The sequence below is a fragment of the Mustela lutreola genome, chromosome 4 (genome assembly GCF_030435805.1).
Source record: "Mustela lutreola isolate mMusLut2 chromosome 4, mMusLut2.pri, whole genome shotgun sequence".
NCBI classification, from domain to species: domain Eukaryota; kingdom Metazoa; phylum Chordata; class Mammalia; order Carnivora; family Mustelidae; genus Mustela; species Mustela lutreola.
In genome coordinates, this window is record NC_081293.1 from 34,101,869 (window position 1) to 34,127,592 (window position 25,724).

General features: G+C 40.6%; 1 protein-coding gene across 5 annotated transcripts in view; it reads right to left on the reverse strand.

Annotated features, from left to right (window-relative positions):
* EXOC6 (exocyst complex component 6) overlaps positions 1-25,724 on the reverse strand; it is a 364,257-nt gene that overhangs the window by 243,493 nt on the left and 95,040 nt on the right. For 3 of the 5 annotated variants that reach the window (XM_059169437.1, XM_059169436.1, XM_059169438.1), the window contains 2 exons: positions 18,873-19,132; positions 940-1,051 (listed from right to left, as the gene is read on the reverse strand). In XM_059169437.1, the coding sequence (XP_059025420.1) occupies positions 940-1,025 (86 nt within the window). In that variant the 5' untranslated portion in view covers positions 1,026-1,051; positions 18,873-19,132. The remainder of the gene's footprint in view (positions 1-939; positions 1,052-18,872; positions 19,133-25,724) is intronic. The other 2 variants (XM_059169440.1, XM_059169439.1) reach the window with 2 other exon arrangements.

The following is a 25,724-nucleotide window of genomic DNA, read 5'->3' on the forward strand; positions in this document are numbered from 1 at the left end:
TCAACAAATATTAGTCAACAAATATTTACTGCCTGTTGCTACCAAATTCAGTGATTGCCATTCCCAGACTGATAGGTGTCAGTTACAGGCAGGCGGTCAGAAAGAATTAACTTCCTAAAGCTACCCTTTTAACATAAGGATACCTGGTCTTTCATTTTAATCCTGTTCTTAAAAATATGCGAATTAATCCTCATATTTCCAAAGACACTATTTTTAAATGTTATGTGGAAATTTAAAAAAATTCACATCTGAGAGGTCACCATATACCCGAGTAGCAACAACGCAAATAAACATTTTACTTTTTCCCCCTAAAACTCACATCTACCCAAATAGAAATTGGTTTTACTGATATGTCTTATTGTTCTCAATGTTTTTCACTAAGCAATATTTTAGGGAAAACCATTGAAATCTCATATAAATGAAATGGGATATCTATTTGGCAACGGCAAGATGCCCTTTTTGATCTCTTGAAAGTCATTTCTATTTTTTAAACCTTGTGGTGCTGAATCAGGAAACAAATATGCAAAAAGAGTCAATTATTTATTGTAATTTCTCTAAAGATAAGAACAGAGGTAGAGAATTGGTATATACAGATTGTAATTCTTTTTAATGAGAAGCAGCAGGTTTTTTTAAGATTTTATTTATTTATTTGAGAGAGAGAGACACAGCGAGAGAGGGAATGCAAGCAGAGGGAGTGGAAGAGGGAGAAGCAGGCTTCCTGCTGAGCAGGGAGCCTGACCTGGGGCTCTATCCCAGGACCTGGGGTTCCTGACCCAAGCCCAAGGCAGCCGCCTAACGTCTGTAACACCCAGGAACCCCAAGAATTGTAATTATTTTTCAAAAACTATTCTTTATGCTGTTATAGAGAAAAGCATAAAAAGATGTGAATAAGCCTGCCTTATCACCACTGAAGGAGGAAAATATATAAAGGAGCCCTACCTTAAAGTCGCTTCAATGGGCAGCTCGAAAGACTGAATCTCAGCCAGGACATTCTCATAATTTTGATCTGGGTCTTCTTCCAACATTGCTTCACATGCCCTTGAGTTTCCAGCTGCAGACATCAGATTTTGAGTGCAAAACAGTTGTAATTCATGAAAGAAATATGGTTTTGGTTAGAATTATTATAAGCGTTCTGTGTTCACCCAGAGTAGCAGCAAAAACTGAGCTCACAGGCTGACTTCATGCTATCAAAATCTTTGCTTCCAAGAATGTGGCACAGCTGTTGCTGTCCTGTCGCTACTTATAACATTTTACTTATTATTAACCTTGACACAGTTCAGAAAGTTCCTGCCTGATGTCTGCTATGTTGACTTATTTGCTTCTCAGAGATAGTAACTGCAAACTTGGGTAGGAATTAGAACCGTTACACTATACAAAATTATTAAATACAATTGACTTGTCAGGGCACATATTTTAATATTATTTATGCTAAATACATAATCAAGCCATGCTCCTAGTGACTCCTGCAACTATACCCTTGCCCACAAAGTCCCAGCAGGTGGCTTGTCCAGGAGAAATGTAACACTTTGTAGAATAGGACTCAGAGGTTACTGGGCTAGTTCCTTGGTTGCCTCCCCCCCTCGCTTCTGCACTCGAGTCACTGCTGTGTTTGTCCATGTACAGAGCCATTCTTTCTTCTGTTCCCTGATAAATACAAATGCTCCTGAAAGAGTTAGCTCTTAATCCTTGTTAGTCACTGTGGCCTCACTGTGCATGAGTTTGCCAGATCCTTCCTTCAGAAGAGGTTTTCATGGGGAGGGAGAATATATGAACCTGCCAGGAGGTTAAGGCAGCCCATTGCCCCTGAGAGGAAGAAGCAGTGCAGGAAATAAAGGTCCAAAGTAGCAACGGAAAATGTGGCCTGCAGCCAGCCCAAAAAAGGTCTAAAAAAATTAAATGGGCCCATGATTCCCACTACCATTTGCATTAGATCTCCCTCAGCTTCAAGTTTAACTTCACGCTTTCTTGCCTGCTATAGAAAGTCGGTATTTAAAGGGATGTGACATTCTTCCATATGAATCTCTATTTTTTTTTAAGTTTTTATCAGATTTTTAAATTTTACTCTGTAAAAAAATGGAAGTTATTTCTGCTAAAGATGTAGTGCTCATATAACCACAAGGCATATGTCATAAACTGTACCAGTTTTTCACTTCTCCCTTCCTCAGACACTTGCCAGTACCTCACTGAAGGCATGGTGTCCCCCTTGACTCACAACTTTGGGCTTAGCTTGTGACTTCCTCTGGCCAACCATATACGAGCTGAAGGGACAGTGTGTGAGCTCTGAGCCTTGTTTCTTACTTGTCCTCATGTACCTCTGCCATCGCGGGGGAACACATGCCCTGCCTAACTCGCTGGTCCAAGGAGAATGACAGATACACGAAGCAGGGTCACTCCCCCACCCCCGACTCAGAACACTGCAAGGAGAGGCGTATAGTCCCACACAGCTGCAGCAGCTTAAGCAAAGCTGCCCACTAAACCTGGGCTAGGTCAACCATGCCCCACTGACCCACAGACACAGTAGCAATAATAAACGGGTGTTGTTTCAGCCTCTGAATGATGGATTAGGCAGCAATAGCGGATCAGTGCAGGATCCTTCACTCTTGCCCCACCAAGAGCTTCAAGTCTCGGTCCCACTGTTTGTCCACTACAGGATAGAACCATGCAACAGGACTATGCCTGACACCTGTTCCCTCCAGAGGAAGTGATGATGCCCTCCTCCAAGACTTGACACAAAGCAGTGATTTTCTATCTTGTGTTAAAGTCATTTGTGTGGAAGGTTTATATATATACCAAATTATCAATTTTTTCAGAACAGAATGTCTCTGTGATTCATATTTGTATTCCACATAACACTTAATACATTGCCCTGTATATTGTAGGTGCTTAAGTAGGACTTACTGAATACACGAAAGCAAAAGCTATAAGCTAAGAGTTATCTCTGTCTTGTTAGGAAATATTGGTCCAAATAATGCAAAAATCTGACAGTTCCATATGGAATTTATGAGAATCTGAGAATATATAAATAAAAGCACAATGAGAAGTCATTCCGGGGGGCTTTTGAGGGGCCCAGTCTGTTAAGCATTCTTGTGATTTCAGCTCAGGTCATGATCTCAGGATTGGGAGACTAAGCCCCAAATTCAGCTCGAAGCTAGGACTGCTTAAGACTCTCTATCTCCCTCTCCTTCTGTCCCTTCCCCTCCTCCTTCCCTCTCTAAAAAAAAAGAAAGAAATCACTCTGGTTGTAAGAGAATGTTAGTCATCTTTATACTGTTTTGTGGAGAACAATTCACAGATAACATCACCGGACCCATGAACATATATCTGTGATGATCCATCCGGCCCAAAGTATCATGTGGTAAATTGACTCTTCTCCCCACACACCCCAAATTTTTATTTTTAAAATTTTCAAACTTACAGAGAAGTTAAAGAACACAACAAACACCCATATACCCTTCCCCTGATTCATCAACTTAACATTTTGCCACATTGACTTACTCTTTCAGTTTATTCAGGGGAATTCTTTAATGTAGGCAAATACTTTAAATAGATATGTGAGAGGGGCCCCTGACTGGCCCAGCCTGTTGAGGTCTACTGAGGTCTGCCTTCCACTTAGGTCATGAGTCTCCAATCAGGCTCCTGGCTCAGAGGGAGACTGCTTCTCCCTCTCTGTCTGCTGCTCCCTCCCTCCCTACTTGTGTGCGTGTACACACGCATGCTCTCTCTGCTATTTTAAATACTTTTAAAAAAAAAAAAAATCTTTAAAAAATTAAAATATATACTGTGAGAAAACTGTATTCTTTTAAATAGAGTATTTTTAAAAATATTTTATTTATCTGACACGCAGAGAGAGAAATCACAAGTAGGCAGAGAAGCAGGCAGAGAGAGAGAGGGAAGCAGGCTCCCCGCTGAGCAGAGAGCCTGACTCAGGACTCGATCCCAGGACCCTGAGATCATGACCCAAGCGGAAGGCAGAGGCTTAACCCACTGATCCACCCAGGCGCCCTAAACAGAGTATTTTTAGGACAGTATAGTATAGCAGTCTACTACACAGTAGTAGTAGTAAATCACGAGAACTTTGACTTATTGTTACTGCATGACCCATTCCTATTATGCAGCGCGGTCACCCTCTTCCTGCAGAGCCAACTCCCGTTGGAGATTCAAGGTCTTTCAACCTGTTGACCTGGCTGCTCCCCTCAGCTCCTCTATGCTCCCTACCCCTCCTCCACTCCCAGCCCACTCTTCTGCTCCTCCCACTTCTGTTAAGTGAATTTTCCCTCTGCCTCTTACTTTCTTCTAAGCTGTGTAAGACACAGGCAACAACTTCCTGTTTCCACTGGCTAACTAGCATCTTCCTTTTATTCAAAACTTTCCTTGAGTGCCATTTCCTGCCGGAAGTCCACACAGATTGAACGAACAGGAGACCATCTCCTCCCGAAAGTAACAGCTAAGAAAAACAACCTCCCCTATCCCATAGTGCTGACAACAAATTCACCAAATAAGGAAAAGAAAAGGAGGAAATGGAAACATTTTAAACAGATATATTCCAAGTTGCCCATAAAAGAGACTGGTGTGTGTATGTGTGAATGGAATGTTCCTGGTCTCCACCCTTAACCTGTCCTCCCAGCTGCAGCTCAAACTCTTTGGACTACTTCCTAGGATCAAGTCTGACCACTGACAGGAGCCCTGTAAGTTCCCCTGGGCCAGTGGTTCCTGTTCCTCTGCAGTCCCAAGGCAATACCTGGAAACTTTTTTTTTTTTTTTTTTTAAGAAAGAAAGAGATGTGAGGGGTTTGGGGAGGGGCAGAGGGAGAAGGAGAGAGAATCTTAAGCAGGCTCCATGCCTAGGGCAGAATCCAGTGCAGGGCTCAAGCTCACCCCCTGAGATCATGACCTGAGCCAAAATCAAGAGTCCGATTTTGAACCCACTGAACCATCCAGGAGCCCCTGGAGACATCTTTTAATGCCAGAACTGAAGATGGGTAGAGGCCAGAGATGCTGCTAAGAGTACACAGCACAGCCCCCAACAACAAGGACTTACCCATCCCCTATCCAAAATGCCAGTAGTGCTGAGATTGGAAAATCCTGTCCTAAACTGATCTTCAAGATACATCGTCAGGTCATGTGTGTTGTTGATAAAGGCCCTGTTATTGAGACCCCTGACTGGGCTTTTTTCTTCCTCTGAAACTCAATCTCTGTCTTATTAGACTGCTAGAAACCCTAGTCCCTCTAGAACTGGAAACCAGCCTTTAAAGTTTAAATAAACTTTTAAAAAAGTTTATTATTCAAGTAAAATGTTTTGAATAAAACTTTTCTAATACAAGTTTTATTAAAGTGATCTTTTTAATGTTATTTTATTTTTGAATAAAAAATCATTTTATCTATTTTATTTATTGTTTAATAAAAACTTAAAAAACAAAAAACCCAGGGGTGCCTGGGTGGCTCAGTTGGTTAAGCATCTGACTCTTGATTTCCACTCAGGGCATGATCTCAGGATCATAGGATCAAGCCCCGCATTGGGCTCCACACTCAGCGGTGGGGGAGGGGATCTGCTTGAGATTCTCTCTCTCCCTCTACCCCTCCCCCTACTCATGCACTCACAGGCACTCTCTCTCTCAAATAAATAAATCTTAAAAAAAAAAAAAAAAAAAAAAAAAACCTCAGTCTTTTTGAGGTAAGCAGAAACTGGGTCCTTACTATTTTTCTGCTATTGTTACTATACCCACAGCAATTCATGCACCGTGGCTGACACAAGTTAGATGCTCAATAAATATCTGTTCAATAAATTATCTTGACACAGCATTACAGTGCTTTGTAAGTAATGGGCAACCAATAAATATTTAATCTTGATAGCACAGTTTATCTTACAAAAAGACTATCTCAAATAAAAATAGATGAAAGTTCTGTTACATTAGTATTATTTTTCAACATTAGAAAATCTTTCAAAAATTTAACTAACTGGGGCACCTGGGTGGCTCAGTGGGTTAAAGCCTCTGCCTTCAGCTAGGGTCATGATCCCAGGGTCCTGAGATGGAGTCCTGCATCAAGCTTTCTGCTCAGCAAGGAGCCTGCTTCCTCCCTCTCTCTCTGCCTGCCTCTCTGCCTATTGTGATCTCTGTCTGCCAAATAAATAAACAAAATCTTAAAAAAAAAAAAAAAAAAAGATTTTAAAAAAATTTTAGCTAAAATTTAAGTTAGGAAATTTTTTAAAAAAGAAATACATCCTTACTGGGAAAAGTAATGAAGAAAATAAATAAGGAAATCAAGGTCCTCCTATCCAAAAATAATCAGTTACCAATTTTATGTATATCCTCCCAGATATTTTTTCATATATTTAAATACATATTTTTAAAAATAAAATTGCCTCATGCCATAAAAAATAAAACTATAGCATTACTATTTTCAGGATACTCACAGCAATATGGTTTGTTCTAAGAAAATTAGTCTTTTTTTTTAAAGATTGTATTTTTTTATTTGACACAGAGAAAGAACACTCAAGCAGGCAGAGCAGCAGGCAGAGGGAGAGGGAGAAGCAGGCTCTCCACTGAGCAGGAAGCCTGATACTGGGCTTGATCCCTGGACCCTGGGATCATGACCTGAGCTGAAGGCAGCCACCTAACCAAATGAGCCACCCAGACGCCCCAGAAAATTAGTTTTTAAGACCTATCTATGGTAACCAAAATAGTGGTTCACAGAGCCATTCCATATTTTTTCCTATCATCTTCAAAATTCAGGATGTAATATTTCATTACAAAAAGCATTTTGGTCTTTCAGTGGGTCTGTGTTCTCAGTAAACTATATTCCTACTGCTCTTTGAAGAATAAAATTATTACGTAATTAAGAAAATTGTTTTAAAAAATCTATTCTAACTCATCACAGTTTTCTATTTATAAGATCTTAGAGAACATGGTGTTTCTGTGAATGTTACAGTATCATTACTGTTATCAGAGCTCCTATTCCCTGAAACATGCCATAGTTTTATGCATCTCCGAACCTTTATACCTGCTGCTTCTTTTGTCTAGAATACCTTCCCCAAACCTGTTTTATTGTTTGTAGCACAGAGATGATATTAGTAGCACCTACCTCATAGGGTTGTTGCGAAGGTTACATGACCTTTTTTTCCCTACGATTTTATTTATTTGACAGAGAGAGAAAGACCACAAGCAGGGGGAGCCACAGGCAGAGGGAAAGGGAGAAGCAGGCTCCCGGCTGAGCAGAGAGCTCACTACGGGGGCTCCATCCCAGGACCTTGGAATCATGATCTGAGCCGAACGCAGTGGCTCAGTAACTGGGGCTGCCGCCCCAGTTACATGACCTTTGTATTTTTAGCATTTATTAGGTAGAGCACTCTGGAGAGCGTGGCACCGTAGAGCATCTGTGTCAACTATTATTATGATTTATCTTTGGAGGCTTTGCTCAATGCCACCTCGTTGTATACAGTGACTTGCTACTATCCCCCATAACTCTTTTGAGCATGTGGTCTTTATCAAAGTTCTGATCCCTGATGCTTTTGTTATGTATTTATCTACCATACTCGACTAGGAGCTCCAAGAAAGTAGAGAATGGACCTTTGCTTCTTTACATTCAAAGCATCAGGCGTGATGCTGGGCGCACAGCGGGCATGGACTGGATGACTGCTGAGTGCGTGGAAGACTTAAGCAAGAATGACGGGAACATTACTGACTTTCCAGAACAAATATGGGTAGTGCCCACTGCTTAATTAAATTGATGTTTTTTCAATTTGACAAGAAAATTGTGGACTGTAGTTTCAATTAACTGTGATTATTCCTTTTCTTCATCTTCATGCAAATATGGGATTTAGTTAAGAGAAGGCGAAGGTAAAATCTCTACCACCTACAGTGTCTGTTTCTCAAGTTCTCAATAAACATAATTGTTGTAGAATAAGAAGCTTCACCAAGTAAACATTTTGAACTTTTATTATTCTTTTTTAATTTTTTATTCTTATTTTATTTTTTTATTTTATTCTTTTTTATTTTTATTATTCTTTTATTAATTTTTCTGTTTATCATGTTGGGGTCTTCTGATTGAAAATTTTTAGGGTGCCTTTGCTGTTCGTTTCCCAAATGTTAAACATTTGGGAATCCTGGTCAATCAACAAAGGCTCTAGTCTCAGCCCTAGCGCCCCCAGAGCAAGATTACAGCGCCGCCTAGTGGTCAATGTTCGGCACATAGTCTGTTGAAACTGGCTCTTGCTCTTTTAGGCTTTAATTTTATTTTTTCTATTGGTAATTGTAAAACATCATTAAAAATCACGGAATATCTTGCTCTCTTTTTTCTGGCATTTCTCGCAACCATTCCATGTGACCTATATCCTTCTACTTCAGAGCTCTTCAACAGAACTGAGAATTTGAAGATCGGCTACAAGGCTTACTTACCATCAAGCTGCCAAAGATACACTTTTCTCCCACAGGAAAACCAGGATCTTTAAAGTGAGAATTCGGGACACTAACTTCTTTGGGCCGTGCTAGGAGACGGAAGGCTACCGCGTGCCCCCTCTGAGCCCACGCCTGCACCTCTGGCCAGAGGCCCATGGCAAATGTACCCCTCCTTTGCACACATTCTTCTAAACAATCATTCTCTTTTCCCTCTTTATCAAAGTTCTGATCCCTGATGCTTTTGTTATGTATTTATCTACCATACTCGACTAGGAGCTCCAAGAAAGTAGAGAATGGACCAAACAATTCCCTCAAAAATATGGTTTCAGGCATAAAATAGGAAATAGTACTAAACAAACGGAAATGTTTTGCTTTAAATACTGAAGCCATTTGTTTACATTAAGAAATAGTTTGCATTCAAAGCCCATAATTGAAAAGAAACATGAATCATCAATCACAAGGGAACTTTATAGATAAGAAATAAGTGCCGGCCTGAACAATTGTATTAAACACGAATAACCCTGGTTGGGAGCTTTTGCTGAGTCATTTTTCAGGAAGTGGGCTGTCCAGGGAGATTTTTACGGGAGGAACAATCGACAATATTTTCATATTAATAACCTCCAGTTACTTTATTGTTCTCAAAACTTTTGTTAATGAGTATTTTCCTGTTCAGTGAAGAAAAAAACATTAATCAAAAGACAAAGGCTAATCTGATTTATTTTTACATGTTTTGGGTTCTTTTCTTCTGCGATATTAAATATATTTAAGTAAGAGTTGTAAAACAGCCTCATTCACTGAGCATAATATCAGGAAATATTTTGTTTGAATCTTTTTTTGTAAACACATGTGCTTATATAGACTACATTCCTCAGAGCGATTCCAAACTATCATTTCGGACTCCAATTCCCTTCAAGCAGCAGCAGTGTTTCCACTTGGTTTGGTAAGGCCTCTGTGGACTGCCCGACTCTTGAGATTTCTCTCAGTTACCCCTCAGTTAAGGGACAAACAGTGTGGGCTCCTGGACACTAATCAAAAGATGAGGCCATTCACCCAAGGTCCCTCAGAAAACAAGGTCCCCAGCAGGACCATAGAGAACAGACTGGGTCAGTGTGTTAAGTACACACGCTTTTTGGCCCATACAAGCACTGAGCCTCTCTTTCACTCTTAGCTTATGAATGAGGGTTTGTGACAAGGAGCTTAAATCACCTGCCCATGGGATTAGGGGAAGTAAATTGTGAAATAAGATCATTGTGTGATTATGATTTCTGTTAGGACAAACAATTATCATGCTTCTGGTCCTGATTTAACACAAATACATTGCCCACAATAGGCCCCTGCCCCCACCTGCCACCACCACCCAAGCCCTGGTGAGAAAGCTTCACTCCACATGCACAATGTAGATTTCCTTTTGTGCTAGGGGAGAAACGTGGTGGGTCTGGCTATGCAGGCAAGTGAGAGAATCAAAGTAGGCTTCTGTATAATGTAGCAGCTACACGCAAAGACTGGATTTGGACTGCCTGGGTTCAAATCTTACCTCTGCTACTTACTAGCTATGTGACCTTGGCTCTTTTCTGTACCTGGAGTTTCCTTATCTACACAATAGACAAACTCCTATCTCATAGATTTGTTGGGGAGATTAAATTAATTAATGCAAATAGGGTATTCAGAACAATGCCAGGAAAGTAAAAAGCACTTTAGAAGAATTAGTGCTATGCCATTGTTTAATCAGGAATGATGTTATGAACCACTGAGGACGATTTTCTGGTTTTTTTTTTTTTTTTTTTTTTAATCAACTGCTGTATAACTTTGTTATGGCAAGTAGAGCTGTTCTTCTATTTCTTTTCCAGTGGACACACATAGATGTTTCTCTGATGCTCAACGATAGAGTTTTGAAAGTGTCAGTGACCCATTAAAATTGTTAGGAGACTACAATGCTCATATATTTATTATAAAGTTATCTCCTGTGTAGTAGGAGATATTTCTTTATGCTTTGTTAATTTATTATTTAGCTTTTTAAAGAAAACTATATATTTAAGAACCTAGTATGCACCAAACCCTTGAGAAACTCACAGGTCAGTGGAAAAATTTCTCCTTTATTCCAACTGGATTTGAGGGGGGGCGGTGGACGGAGGAATCTGGGAGTGAGACACATGGTGTCCACACCCAGGTTAGCGCGCGCACATGCGCACACACACACACACACACACACACTGCTGGGAGAATCCACCTGTGGGCCTCAGGATGACACCTGAACATAGATCTAACTGTAGAGCTCATAACACCATATGATAACACCTCCCTGGTTCACTGGAGCTTCAGAACCCAGAACCATGCTTTTTACCTGAATCCTTGAACCTTCCCTTCTGTGTGTAGCCCCAGGAATAACCATCTATTCCAGGCTCCTAGAGTTTATTTTTGGGAGTGAAGAGAAGAATCAACATTAGAAAAACATCCCCAAATCTTGGGGAAAAAACTTAAAAAAAGAAAAAAAAGAATATGATAGAACACTGCCATTTTCTTATGGTTTTCCTTCATATCTCTCTGGCTTCTCCTCAGCCTCCTTCCCAAGTTTATTCTTGTCAGTCTATCCCTTAAATCTAGTTGTTTCCCGGAATCTGTCCCCAACTGTCTTTTCTTCTTACTCTAGACTCCCACAAGTTCATTTTCCAGTTGGGTGTTGATGAGTCCCAAATGTAGATAGACCAACTACTGCACTTTTCTCCTAAGCTCCAGACTTCATTTCTAACCACCTACATAACATCTCTACCAGAATAGCCTGTCACCTTGCACTTGACATTCTACATGTCCCAAACTGAATTCAGTAACTTTTCTCTCTTAGTCCATTTGGGCTGTTCTAGCAGAAAACCATAGATGGGGTGACTTAAACAACAAACATTTATTTCTCACAGTCCTGGAAAGCTGAAAGTCCAAGATGAAGGAGCCACCAAATTCAGTGACTGGTGAAAGCCTGCTTCCTAGTCCATTATGGCCATCTTCTCACGGTGTCCTCACATGGCAGAAGGGGCAAAGAAGCTCTCTGGAGTCTCTTTTATAAGGGCACTAATCCTATTCATGGGGGTTCTACCCTCATCACTTCATCACCTCCCAAAGGCCTTACCTCCAAATACTATCACATTGGGGATTAGGTTTCAACATATGAATTTGAGGGGGACATAGTCTATAGCACTCTCCTCTCACTTTAACCAGTCTCCATACACCAAATAACTATTTATTAATAATGATGTTATCCCCAAAGCAGATAGTCCCAAATCAATCTCTGCTTATCTCTGATCCATTAAGTCTGAGTCTGGTCACTTCTGGGCATTTGTAGCTACTGTTCCTTTTATTTGGAATGCCTTTCCATCTGCCTGTTTTGTGTACAAATGTCTATGTATTCTCCAAGACTCAAAACAGCCCTGTCTTCAAAGCCACTCTGTGTGGGTCATATTTCACACAGGATGTAGTTTGGACAGAGGGTGTATATATTTTATTTCCAATACTAAGCTATGAGTTCTTTGAAGACCATCTCTAGGCCTTAATTCACATTTGTAGTTCTCAGAGCACTTACCACAGGACCTCATATGAAGAAGTCATCAATATATGTTTGCTAGAATGATCAACTAGTTAACATAATAAAAAGGAATCCGTGTGTTTTAGAGTGGTAAATTATTTCTTCTTCCACCCATCCTTTATCTTCAAATTTCCCATTACCTACCATCACTTTTCTGGATTGGTCACCACTCAGAAATTTTGATGTTGAAAATAGTCTGCCTCACAGAATGTTTTCGAGTATATTTGGCTTATAAGGTCTGACACAGTCTGGCTCCTCACAGGGACACCTATTGTAGAGTAAAACCTGGCCTAATGACTAATATGAATTCCTTCACTTCAAACGCCGTATGATAAAAAAGAAAAGTTTCCATTTATACCAGCTTTTACAGGGTTATGGTTCAATAGGTGATCTGTATGCTTCCTTTTTACTTCTAAACACATGTGTTCCTTTGTTTCTCAGGAAGTAATCATCATGTAGCCATGGAAATCAATGAGTGCAAAGGAAATGTTGCAGGGGAATAATGAAGCCGACTAACTCAACTCCACAAAAGTTGGTCACATCCTAAAATAATTAAAATACAACCATCCAAAAGTTCTTAGAGGAAGTGTTAATCGGTGCTTGGTATTTTGACAATCACTTGTACAGTATATGAGAGCATTTCAAAAATTCTTAAACATTTATAAAATGTTATCAAGATGAATGAACAAATACTTATGCAGTGACTACTATGAACGAGGCCTTTTCACATATATTCCCTCATTTTATCATCTCAACAGTCCTATGGAATAGCTATTTTTGGTATTATTTCCATTCTACAGATTAAAAAAACTTAGATTCAGAGGTTAAATGACTTGTCCACTTGAAGGAACTTGAAGCACTTGAAGGAACATGCTCTTCACACCCATAAGAATTCATCTTGGGGATGAATGATGCCCAGAGGGACCCAGGTAGAACAAACCACCTCCCAATAGGCTTTCCACACTTGTAAGTAAGATTCAACTGTATCTGCGGCACCTGGGTGGCTCAGTGGGTTAAGCCTCTGCCTTCAGCTCAGGTTATGGTCTCAGGGTCCTAGGATCGAGCCCCACATCAGGCTCTCTGCTCAGCAGGGAGCCTGCTTCCTCCTCTCTCAGCCTGCCTCTCTGCCTACTTGTGATCTCTGTCTGTCAAATAAATAAATAAAATCTTAAAAAAAAAAAAAGATTCAACTGTATCCTACCTTGCTTAACTAGGCATATGTAAATCATCAACATCACATCAGTAAAACTGACACAACAGACAATCTTTCTTTCTCTTTCTCTCTCTCTCTCTCTCTCTCTCTCTCTTTTTTTTTTTTTTAAGGAAACTACACCCTACCTGGGATTTGAACTTATGACTGCACAATCAAGTTTCATGCTCTCCTGACTGAGCCAGCCATTGTCCATTGTCCACAATGGACAATCTTATTATTCTTTTTCATATAGATATTGTAATGTTAAAATTTTCATAAAGGTCCAAAGTTTGTGTTTATACAGAAATTTGTTTTGTAATGATGTTTCAGTGAAAATTAACAAGAGTGGTAACAGTATCTTCATTTTTACTGAGAGTATTAAAGTAATGGAGTTTATTTTAGGGAAAACCTATGGACTCAGTCTCATTACTTTATAAGATATACCTTACTTTTTATATAAATTGTATTATTAACTTAAGTCCTATACTGTTTGGCATAAATTTGTCATGTTACCCATTTATTTTGACCAATTACACATAGTTCAACACAAAAAAGTTCCTTTAGAAATCCCAGGTATATAAACTCAATTGCCAAACTTTGGCCACATCATTACTGACAGTGATAGAAATGAATGTGCCAAACAAAACTTTGAGATTTGCTTTATCATAAGCAACCAATCACTGTCATTTATTGAAGACCAATTTTGTGCTTAGCACCAAGCCAGGTTCTGTAAAAGATTAGAGGGAATACGTGACAAAGTAATTGGTAGAAATTATGTTAAGCTTCTAGTCATGAATACCAGAATGACCTCTGTTCTCTCATGTTAAAGAGTCCAAATATGGACTAGGATGGTCTAGGATGAGGGATGGTCCACGTCAGCAGACATTCAGACTGCTTCTGCATCTGCTGTCTGTCTTTAGCATGTGGCTTCCACACTGAAGGTCATCTCAGAATGCAAAACACTGCTGAAGCTCCAGCCACCAAGCCCTTAATGCGGGCAACAGGAAGGAGGGCGGGGTGAGGTCAAAAAGGAGGGAACCAGCTGTGTGTCCCCCTTACTTAGGAGTTTTCCTGGAAATCCCACCCAACAACTCCTGCTTTTATCTCATTGATCAGGAGTTAGTCACATATGCACATCTATCCACGCATGAGGCTGGGAAAGACAGATCAAAAGATATTTGGTCACAGTGCCATTTCGAATGTAGTGAGGATTCTATTACTAAGGGAAAGTGGAAAGAATAGGGAAATGAATATAAAGGAGGTACTTACAGTCACAGCCACCAAAGGTAAAAAGGCAGAGAGACTGTTAGCAGAGTGCAGACAAAAGATCAAAGTCTTCAAAATGGAAGAAAAACTGAGTTTGAATCTCAGTTCTACTACTTACCAGATGGAGCAGAAGCAGCAAAACCAGATTGAAGGTGGTTTGAACCAGGGTGGTAGTAATGGAGACAGTGAGGTGTGGTCAAATTCTGAATATATTTTGAAGGTAGAGTTAACAGTATTATTAATGGATTAGAATGCAAAGTATCGAAGCAAGAAAAGTCAAGGGTGATGCCAAGATTTTTTTTGTTTAAGCAGCTGGAAGATTGGAGTTGCCAATCACTGAGAAGGGAAACACCATAGGAGAAGCAGGCTCTGGATGCTGGTGGAAGGAGATCGGATGCTCGGATATTGATTAGATGCCCAAGTGGAGATGTTAAGTTGGAAGCTGGACATATGGTATGGAGCACAGGGAAGTGATACAGACTGGAGGTCTAAGTTTAAAAGTAATTAATATATAGAGGGAGACAATATTCAAAGCCCTGCAACTGGGGTGCCTGGGTGGCTCAGTGCGTTAAAGCCTCTGCCTCTAGCTCAGTCATGATCCCAGGGTTCTGGGATCGAGCCCCACATCGGGCTCTCTGCTCAGCGGGGAGCCTGCTTCTTCCTCTCAATCTCTGCCTGCCTCCTTGCCTACTTGTGATCTCTGGTTGTCAAATTAAAAAAAAAAAAATCTTTAAAGCCCTGCAATTGGATGAGATCATCAAGGTAGTAGAACAGATGGAAAACAGAAGAGATCTTAGACTGAGACCTGGGCACTCCAACATAGAGATCACGGGAACTGAAGAACTAGACAAGAAGAATGAGAAGCAATGGGGGGTGGAGAATAGGGAACGTGGTGGAAACCATGTGAGGGAGGTATCAACATGAAAAGGGAATGACTATTTCAGATGCTGCTGATAGGTCAACTACAATGAAGACTGAAAAATCAACCACTGCATTTGCTGCACTTGCCTTCTAAGGTTTCAGTGGGTGGTGGGGCTGAAAGGGGAAGAGATGGGAGAAGAAGAATTGGAGAGAGCAAGTAGATACAACTTTTTTGAAAACATTTGTTATAGAGAGGAATGGGGAGTGATAAACTGGAAGGGGAAGGAGGATTGAGAGAGTTCATTTTTATGATGAGACAATACTTATGCAGTACTGGGAAAGAGAGGGGAAAATTAATGCAGGACAGAGGAGAGAAGCACCTGTAGCAGTATCCTGAACTGAGCAGCCAAGGAGTGGAGTCTAGTGTATACACGCAGTCGTTAGTCTATGATCCAGTACAGCAAACAAATGCAAGGCCCCGGGAAATCGAGTATGATTGCTGGGCAGCTCTAAGAGTTCACTAGAGAGGTGTGATCAGTAATGTAAAATGAGACCAGTCAACTTGATGATGTGTTTTTCTCCAGCTTCACTCAACTGTATGGAATGGAGTAGGGAAAATTTGAATTTGGTTTAGCTAAGTTTAACCAAGTAACAGAGGGACAAGGGAATCAAGAGTATGTTCAAGGAAGTGATGAAAAATTGGACCACAGATTTAAGCTGAATGAGGAGGAAAGTGAAGACATGGAAAGAGTGAGGGCCAGTGAAAATACAGTTGGATCAATGGATTTTAGGTTCTGACAGAGTTGAAGGATTGTTGGAATTCACAGGGTGAGAACCCACAAAGAAATCTAAGCCTTAATGATGCCCAAAGATGCTAGAAGTTAAGCCCTTGCCAGTGTGAGCGCCCACATAAAGTCATTCCAAAATGAATAAATCGGCCTTCCTTAAGTGAAATAAGTCAGTCAGAGAAAGATAAATACTCTAGGATTTCACTCATGTGTGGAATTAGAAAACAAAACAAAACAAAGGAACAAAGGAAAAAGAAGAGCAAGAGAAACCAAGAAACAGACTCTTAACTATCGAGAACAAACTGAGGATTACCAGAGAGGGGGTAGGTGGGAGGATGGGTGAAGCAGGTGATGGGGATTAAGGAGGACACTTATCATGATGAGCCCTGAGTAATGTATGGAAGTACTGAACCACTACATTTACACCTGAAACCAATATAACACTGTGTGCCAACTATACTGGAATTACAATGTAAAAACTTAATTAAATTTTTAAAAAATAAAATAAATCAGTCTTCTTCCTTCTCAATCACTGACAAGAGAGAGTGACCTCATAATGTGGCATGATTAAATCCTGTTGGTGGATTCCAGATTTTCACACACTTCCTGCCATTTCCTGCAAATGGCAAAGCAGAGATTCCAGCGGGCTCTCAAACATGGCAGAATGCCAGGTCAGCCAAAGAATCTCTCGTTTCTGCAGCCTGAAGAGAACTGAACATCTGATCTCAGGAGGTCTATTGTGTTCATCGGATTTCAAAGCAAGGTCACATCTGTTTTAAGCTGTTCCACAGGAGCAAGCTTGCACTTTTTTGAGCTCCACTCTTGCCTCGGGTGTGGAATGGAGCAAAAACCCAGAACCTCTCTGGCCAAGCTCTTTAGACAGGAACAATGAAGAAACTAACACCTTGGTTGGGCAAGAAGAGAAAAAGAGCCCCAAAGCAAACATCTCAGGAAAACCATGCTTTCAGAGTGGAGTATCAGCCCACTTTTCCCAGCCAGGATCAAACCAATGCTCTCCCAAGCATCTTCCTATTATTCACTAACACCACAAAATACCACAGAAGTCAAAAGGACATTGACACAAGTCATGCTGAAATTCTTATCTCTTTCTCTCTCTGCCACTGAACACCCAAAATTTCTTTTAGGGTCTAAATTCGTGACTCCATAGTCAGCCATTTTCAACTTCCTTTATACAAGTCTCTTGTCAGGATTTTAGGATTTTAAAACTTTATCTTCATTGAATAACACAGGCCTGAAAAAGAGGAAATGGTCAATTAATAGCTGTTTTTTTTTCCCCCTTTCAGCTTAAAAAAAAAAAGAAAAAGACCTCCCAGCAATAAACATAGCACCAACTGTACAGGAATTCTGAGTAAATGTGAATTTACTTGATTATAACAAGCAAAACAAGCAACCAATGTGTTTTGCTTTCTTGAAATTTAAAAAAAAAAAGTCATTTAAAATTGTAAAATAAGCATCAAAAAAATTTTTTAAAGGCATCAAACACTGCTCTTTCAGTTTTTAGTCAAGTTCTACCATACTTACAATACTTGTCACCCTTCACAGATCCTAGATCCTGTAAAAGGTTGAACTTCGATTATAAGGCAAAGATTTGCCATCAGAGAATGGAACTGAAATCAGAATGTCCCGCCTCTGTGAGTTTAAGAAAAAGCCTTAATGGTTCTTTTTAGTGTAGGGTTTGGGGTTGAGCAGTATTTAAAGCACTAAACTGTCTCTCCAGTATTTGAGGGGATTAGGTTTAGAGTTCATTGTGTTGACTGTCTTGTGAAAGATTAGATAGTTTAGTTAGGCTCCTACTGACCATGTAAATGTCCCAGTGTTTATTGACTGTCTGCCGTCATTATCAAAGACTGAACACAATCGACACCTTGTAAACAGAAATCCCATTATTTTGCGGGTACTGATAAGATTTACCGGGAGGCTTTAATTTTTTTATGATTGACTAGCCAGTTAAAAATATTAATACGGTACAGGAAAGCATGATAAATGAGTATGTATTCAGTCAACAAACTTGCCCTTTTGTTTGGAAACTACAATCTCATTTTGCTGGTAGATGGTAGAAATAATTATCCGTACAGTACAGTGCTCTGTTTAAAAACACTTCTTTAAAAAAAGAAATAATAAAAAATAAAAACACTTCTTAAGTACATTTGGATGTGTTATATGTGTTTCCACGAATCCTTCAACTATCTGCAAAGAGTTTCATGTTCTTAGAGAAAGATGTTTTAAATTTTTCAGTACATAGAAAATTCTATGGAAAGTATGATTTACTTCGAGAATATTATAAGGACTTGTATGTTGAGTGATTTGGGCCTGCGTTTAAAAATGTTTTAATCAAAATAAAATTTAGAAAGGCATGCACAGACGTGTCGCATTTGACCACAGGTAAAAATCCGCAGGATCAATGTTATTTTGACTCTGAATGCGTTGATCTCTGCCGGGGAGCTGCCATGCAAACTTCCCTCTCCGGCTCCAGTAAGGTTTGTGAAAGATACGAAAGGTGGATGGAGAAGTGTGCCTTCCCTGGGGACCCATATGGCAAGGCCTCAAGAAAAGAGAACTTGGACAGCATTCAGTTTCACGAGAGCAAGGAGGAGCCTTGCTGCAGGAAGCCCCCAGCGGGATCTGACGTGCCACAGACACTGAGAGACAGACCTGGAATCAGACAATTTGGCCTGAGAGAAGTGGAAACGGTGACACCCCCGCCACCTTCGATTGCCTTGGAATCAACCATAAATTACTTCATGTAAAACACAGTGTCTTCACAATTAAGTCCCCACACACCTTCCCAGCCTCATCAGCTCCCAGCTTTCGGGCCTTGGACCTCTGTTTGGGTGGTACCCTGCTTCCTCACCACCTGACTTGAAATGTCAGCTGCTTCCTCGCCTCTTCACTCTCACATCCGAATGTCAGCTCTTCTGTGATGCCTCCACACACTCCCTCAGACAAGTACCTCACTTGCTCCCCTGTATGCACAGGCTGCTTGTCCTCTTGTTCCCCACATCTGTAAGCTCCTCCAGGCCAGGACATCTCTTTTTATAACCCTAGGGACAAGCATATATTATGTGCTCAATAAATGTACAGGGCAAGAAGAAAGAAGACACATACGCAAGCCTTTGCTCACTCGCCTGCCCCTTCCCTCCACTGTGAAGCTTACCCATCAATTAAAAACCAACTGCATTTTGAAGACTTCCCCAACCAATGATCTCCCACCTCTTTAAACTCCTGTAGCACCTAAGTGAGAATTACACAATTGACACTTAACAGACTTGTGTCCTCACCTTAGCTGTGCTTTTATATCTACGTGTTATTTCCCCAACCACAATCAAAGGGCTCTTTGTGGTGGGGGCGGAGTCTAACCTCCTCCTGTCACCCACAAGGCCTAGCAGTGCTCAGCTTTGGGTCATTACCTACCAAGTGTTGGTTGACTAAGGAGGAGAAGGGTAAGGTCTGGAAGGTAACCAGGAAGGTGATTTTGAGAGACTTAGTGAAAGAGGGCACATTCGGGACAGCTCAGGCCCAGACAGACGTCAAGCAATGAGGAGCAGCAAGCAGACTTCCCCCAAATCTTCAAGCACTTCAAAGGGAGACAAAGTAAGTTCACCAAGTGTTTAGCAAGGGTTGGGGACAGCTGCACTTTGCTTATGGCAAACCAGAGTGTTGCAGGTAGGAGCCAACGTCCATAATCAGTTGCTGAAGACAAACCAGCCAAAGAAGGGAAAGCCAGAAAAGTGAGCACTAATTATGTGCTAGGCATCTGACATACATTCTTTTTTTCAAAACATCTTGATTGAGATAGAATTCAGATACCCTACAATTCAGCTATTTAGCCAAATTCAGGGCAATTCAGTAGTTTTTGGTGTATTCAGAGAGTTGTGTAACCAAAAGCACAATTTTAGAACACTCTCATCACCCCCTAAAAGAAATGCTGTACCCACTAGCAGTCACTCCCCATTTCCCGCAGAGCATCACCCTCCCACCCTCACCTCCAGCTCTAGGCAACCTCTACTCTGCTTTCTCTTTCTATAGATTTGCCTATTCTAGACATTTCACATATAAGGAATCATACAACATGTGGTATTTTACAAATGACTTCTTTCACTTAGCATAGATTTTAAGGTTCATCTGTGTTGTAGAGAGTATCGGAACTCTATTGCTTCTTATTGCCAAACAGTATTCCACTGTGTGGATATAGGACATTTAATTTATCCATTCATCAGTTGATGGACATTTCAGTGGATTCTTTTAAAGATTTTATTTATTTACTTGAGAGAGAGACAGTGAGAGAGAGCATGAACGAGGAGAAGGTCAGAGAGAGAAGCAGACTCCCCACGGAGCTGGGAGCCCGATGCGGGACTCGATCCCGGGACTCCAGGATCATGACCTGAGCCGAAGGCAGTCGTCCAACCAACTGAGCCACCCAGGCGTCCCATCAGTGGATTCTTGATGTACATTCTTTCATTTTTCTCTCCCCAGTACTTCTGGGAGGTAGGTATTAACATCTTCTTTTCACAGATGAGTAAACTGAGCCTCAGAAAGGTTAACTACCCCACCCCTTCATGAAAATAATGGCCCTGAGATTGAACCAGGTCTGCCTGAGTGCTGAACCTCTATGTTTAATCACCACCTGTTACTGAGGAAACACTGTCAATGGGGGGATGGAGATCATGCTGAATCCTAAGCCCTCACAGAGATCAGTGACATTCCCCATCTCTCAAGGAACTGAGCTATCAATTTTAGAATGTGAGAGTTGTGTGACATAGAAGAAAAAAATGAGCTTTGGAGCTAGACAATCTTGAATTCGAATCCCACATACAAGCTTCATGATTTGAGGCAGATTGTTTCACTTCTCTGACCCTCCATTTATTCACCTATAAAAATGCAGATAATTCCTACCTGGCAGGATTAAATGAGCTCCTAAATGTAAAGTACCCAATATATAATATGTAACCAAAATATGGTCACTATTCTTATTATCCTTTGCTTGCAGTGGTACCAAGCAAATAAAATACACACAGACACTTCCCTCATGGAGGGGAATCTGAGGAGGTTGGTTTGGGATATGCAGGAGTAAGAGATCCAGGGAGAAGTCTCCAGTGGTTGGCAGACAGAGATAAGAGGCAGGAGCTCAGGTGAGAGGTCAGGGCTAGAGATACAGACTTGGGGTTATCAGCATGGCGCTGAGGGTTGAAGCTGTGACAACTATCTGGGTTGAACCAGGCAGAAAATAAAGAAATGAGTCCAATGCCTGAGCCTTGGGATGTCTACAATGAAGGCCAGGAGAAAGACTAGCAAACAGTAAGGGTTACAGAATTTGGAGGTATGTAGTTAGACCAGAATTGCATTTAATTCTGAAAGCCAAATGAGAAAATATATTCAAGAAAGGGATAAGAGATAGGGGAGAAAGTTGAGGTTATGTTGTAAAAATGTTTGCAACAATGAGAACTGACAGTAAGCCAATTGCATTTTGTAGTCAGAAGTCAACACGACTTAAATGCTAAGCCTTTATCCACCCATCCCTCCATTCATTCCTTGCTCATTCAGCATTCACTGAACACCTAGAGTGCACCAGGCACTGGACTATCCCTCCAAGAAACACATGGAGAAAACACAATCCCTTGCTGCTTTAAGCATGACATAAAATGGAAAGAAAGTTCAATGTTCTGAGACCACTTTTGTGCATGAGTTGGGTCCAGCAGGTGAAACTACCTTCATGGGACAATTGTGATAGAAGGATAGAGATTTAACAAACCAGGAGGAAACTGAAGGGCATGTCAAAGGCAGGCTGAATGAAGAAGGGCCTCTTAGTTTAATTTTAATAGGGGGATTAAAGAAGAGAGAAAAGAGAATACTGAAGCATTTGGGTCCACGTATTTGATACAAATGGTATCCGGAGACTTCTCTCTTTGGCTTACAATTGGGATACTGCTACTTGAATCTACCAATTTTGGGAACTTGGGGTGAACTTTTTAAAGTTGACACTGCATTTTAAATGCATGTAATGATCATTTCTTGCCAAGAATCTTGAAGGATACAGGATTTTTTTCTCCCAAAATTTAAGTAAAATGGATCCTTGCAAACAGTGCACTGTGCTTATCCTTCAGTACAAAGCGACAAGTTCGTTTGTTTGTTTTTTAAGGTTTTATTTCTTTATTTGGGAGAGAGAGTGAAAGAGAGAGTATGAGCAGGGGGAGGGGCTGAAGGAGAGGGAGAAGCAGACTCTCGGCTGAGCAGGAAGCCCGATCAGGGCTCCCTCCCAAGGACCCTGGGATCATGACCTGAGCTGAAGACAGATGCTTAACCAACTAAGCCACCCAAATTCCCCCAACTTTTGACCCACTACAGAAACCACAGACTCCTCCTCTTCCCCCATTCCCCTACCTCTAGTCAAGGTACCCCACAGCAGAGGACCAAGTTAGGGAATGGAGGCCAGAATACCATGGCATCATTTCTGTGGTATACCCCATATTTATCAATAAGAGAAATAGAAAAACAACAAGGACTAAAAATCGATCAGAAGTTATGGATGGGAAACAAAGAACAGGCATAATAGATATGGAAACACTAAAATCAAGAAATAAAACCAGAAGCTAAAAATCAAAAGCAAAACCTTGTGACACTTTTAATACTAAAGGGTAAAATAAATTGAAAATGTTAAATTAAAAATGTCAGGAAGAACTTAAACTTGAAAAAATGGAATAAAGAAAAACCACAACATAAAAAAAAAAACAAACCCTAAATATTGACAAGCTAAACTAACAATAAACTTTTAAAACTGGATAATATGAAAATGTTGGTAACATTAAGATAAAAAGAAAGATGATAGGAGTAGATTTTTAAAAGTCTAATCAAAATATCAAAATGATAAGGTAAGAGAATAAAAATAGGAAATAGAAGGGTAAACAAATTAAAATACCAAAGAAGAAAGCAGATTAAAACCTAAAAACTCATGTAAAAGAATAAAATTATATCAAATACTAAAATGCATGAAATTAGTGAAAATCAAGAGAAAAGAAATCAGAATTTAAAAAACACATTAAGAAAATATGTGAGTATTTTTAAAGTTAAGGTGTTAAAAATAAATCTCTGGTAAGAATTAAACATACATCTACAGAGAAAAATTGTCAAGTAGTGTCTGTTCCTAACATGATCCTCTCGTCTGAATGAAGCTACACCCACCCACGTTCCTGACAGAGGGTATGGGCAAAGTCAAGGGAGTAACAGCCAAGTAGACTTTCTCTCCTCCATCTTGATGAGGACACAGTACCATGCCCAGGGTGCCAGGGCAGCTAAGAGAGTCCAGGTCCCCCAGGATTCTGCCCCACCCTGTAAAAGTTCTTGAAAGTGGTAATGTCATAGGACAACCAGCAGCAGAGTGAAGGGCTCACAGGGAATTAGCAGGGTCTCCCTCTCTCACATATCATAGGAGGCATCGGTTAGGTTAGGGGTAGCTGCAAGTAATAGGGATCCAGAGTAAAAGAGGGCTGAATAACCTGGAATTGCATTTCTTTCTGGTGTAACCACCCAGAGGTACGTGCAGGCAGAGATGATAATTCTGCTCCATGAAGTCCTCGAGGTCTTGCGCTCCTTCCAGTTTTCTGCCCACCATGCCTACGACCCTATACTTAGGCCTTGTTCTCATGACCCATAATGGAGTTCTAGTCTCTCTCTCCAGGAGGAAGGAAATAAGAAACACCAAGGGCAGGGTTGGGGAGGGTACCTGAGTGGCTCAGTGGGTTAAAACCTCTGCCTTCGGCTCGAGTCCTGATCTCAGGGTCCTGGGATCAAGCCCCGCATCGGGCTCTCTGCTCGTTGGGGAGCCTGCTTTCCCCCTCCTCTCTCTGCCTGTCTCTCTGCCTACCTGTGATCTCTGTCAAATAAATAAAAAATAAAATATAATGTAATATAAATAAATTAAATAAATAAATAAATAAAATAAATTTTAAAAGAAAGAAACAGCAAAGGGCATATGCCAGTTAGCTCTTAAGAAAGGTTTCCAGTGGGGCACCTGGGTGGCTCAGTGGGTTAAGCCTTTGCCTTCAGCTCAGGTCGTGATCCCGGGTCCTGGGATCGAGCCCCGCATTGGGCTCTCTGCTCAGCAGGGAGCCTGCTTCCCCCTCTCTCTCTCTCTCTGCCTGCCTCTTTAAAAAGAAAAAAAAAAAAAGAAAGGTTTCCAGAACTACCCCACAGCACTTCTACTCATACCTCACTGGCAAAAACTAAGTAACAATTAGCAACAAGGGATGCTGGAAGATATAGTTTTAATTTGGGGGGCATGTGCGCAGCTGCAAAACTTTTGTTTTGATAAAAAGTGAGAATAGATACTGAGGGTTAATTAAAGCTCCCTGTCCTGGTCCAGGGCAACATCAGAACCTTTCTCCCTTCCTCTCTTGAAGAATGTGCATTTAGTTCAGATGAGAACCAATTTTAAACATCTTTGATAACCCACATCATGCTAGAGGAATGAAGACTCCTAAAACTACATGAAAAAACACTGGCATCAATATGAATGTTTCCACACACTGTAGGAAGGGTCATGATGTGATCACAAGACACCAATGCCTTACTCTGCTCTGAGCCACGAGGAATCTGAAAACGAAAGTTAATATCCAGTTGTAAAGACCCAAGGTTGCCTCTTGATACAAAGGAAGTAGTTAGATTTCTGGTTTGGTTTCTGCCTCCTATTTACTTCCCTGAATATCCTGCCCTGAATAAGTTACCCACCTGCATTTTCCCCTTTGGGCTACTGCCTGTTGGAACAACGAAACAGAGGAATGTAGAAGAATGTACAAGTCTCCCATTATGTTTCCAGCACTATATTAGTGACCAAGGAGTATCACAAAAGGAAAACCCTTTGGGTCCCATGACAAGAAGATGCATTTATATAGGGCCTCAGTTTACTTCTGCATAATAAAGGGATTGAACTAGACCAGGGGGTTCTAAAACTATGGTCTGTATAAGCATACACTATGTAGCTGGTTAGAAAAAGCCAGATTTCAGATAGATGAGTAAATTTTAATATAACAGTATGAAAATTTGGTGATATGATTTCAGATTCCACACTGCAATTGCCCCTCAAGAAACTGTTATGTGGGGTGCCTGAGTGGCTCAGTCAGTCAAGCACCTGCCTTCGGCTCAGGTCCTGATTCCGGGATCCTGGAATGGAACCCTTAAGTCAGACTCCCTGCTGAGTGGGGAGTCTGCTTCTCCCACTCCTTCTGCTTCCTGCAATATGTGCGCTCTCTCTCTTTCTCTCTCTCCCTCAAAAAAATGAACAAAATATTTTTAAAAAGGAAAGAAACTCTTACTTGTCCAACTTTGGTGAAATTTATTTAAAAAGCACAATTATCTGAGAAAGCTATTAAAACACCCTACTTTTTTCTAACTTCATACCTATATGAGACCTACCAGACTTCAACCAAAACAACATATCACAACAGAGTCAATCAATGCAGAAGCAGAAAAGACAATCCATCTGTCCTTAATTAAAGCTAGATATTAAGAAGAATGGCAGGAATATAAAATTATACCACACTTCTTACTAAAGTATTCATTTTGGAAAATATAATTATTATTCATGGGATATATGTTAATGTAATGGCTTTACTGTTATTTTAAAATAGATTAATAAATAAA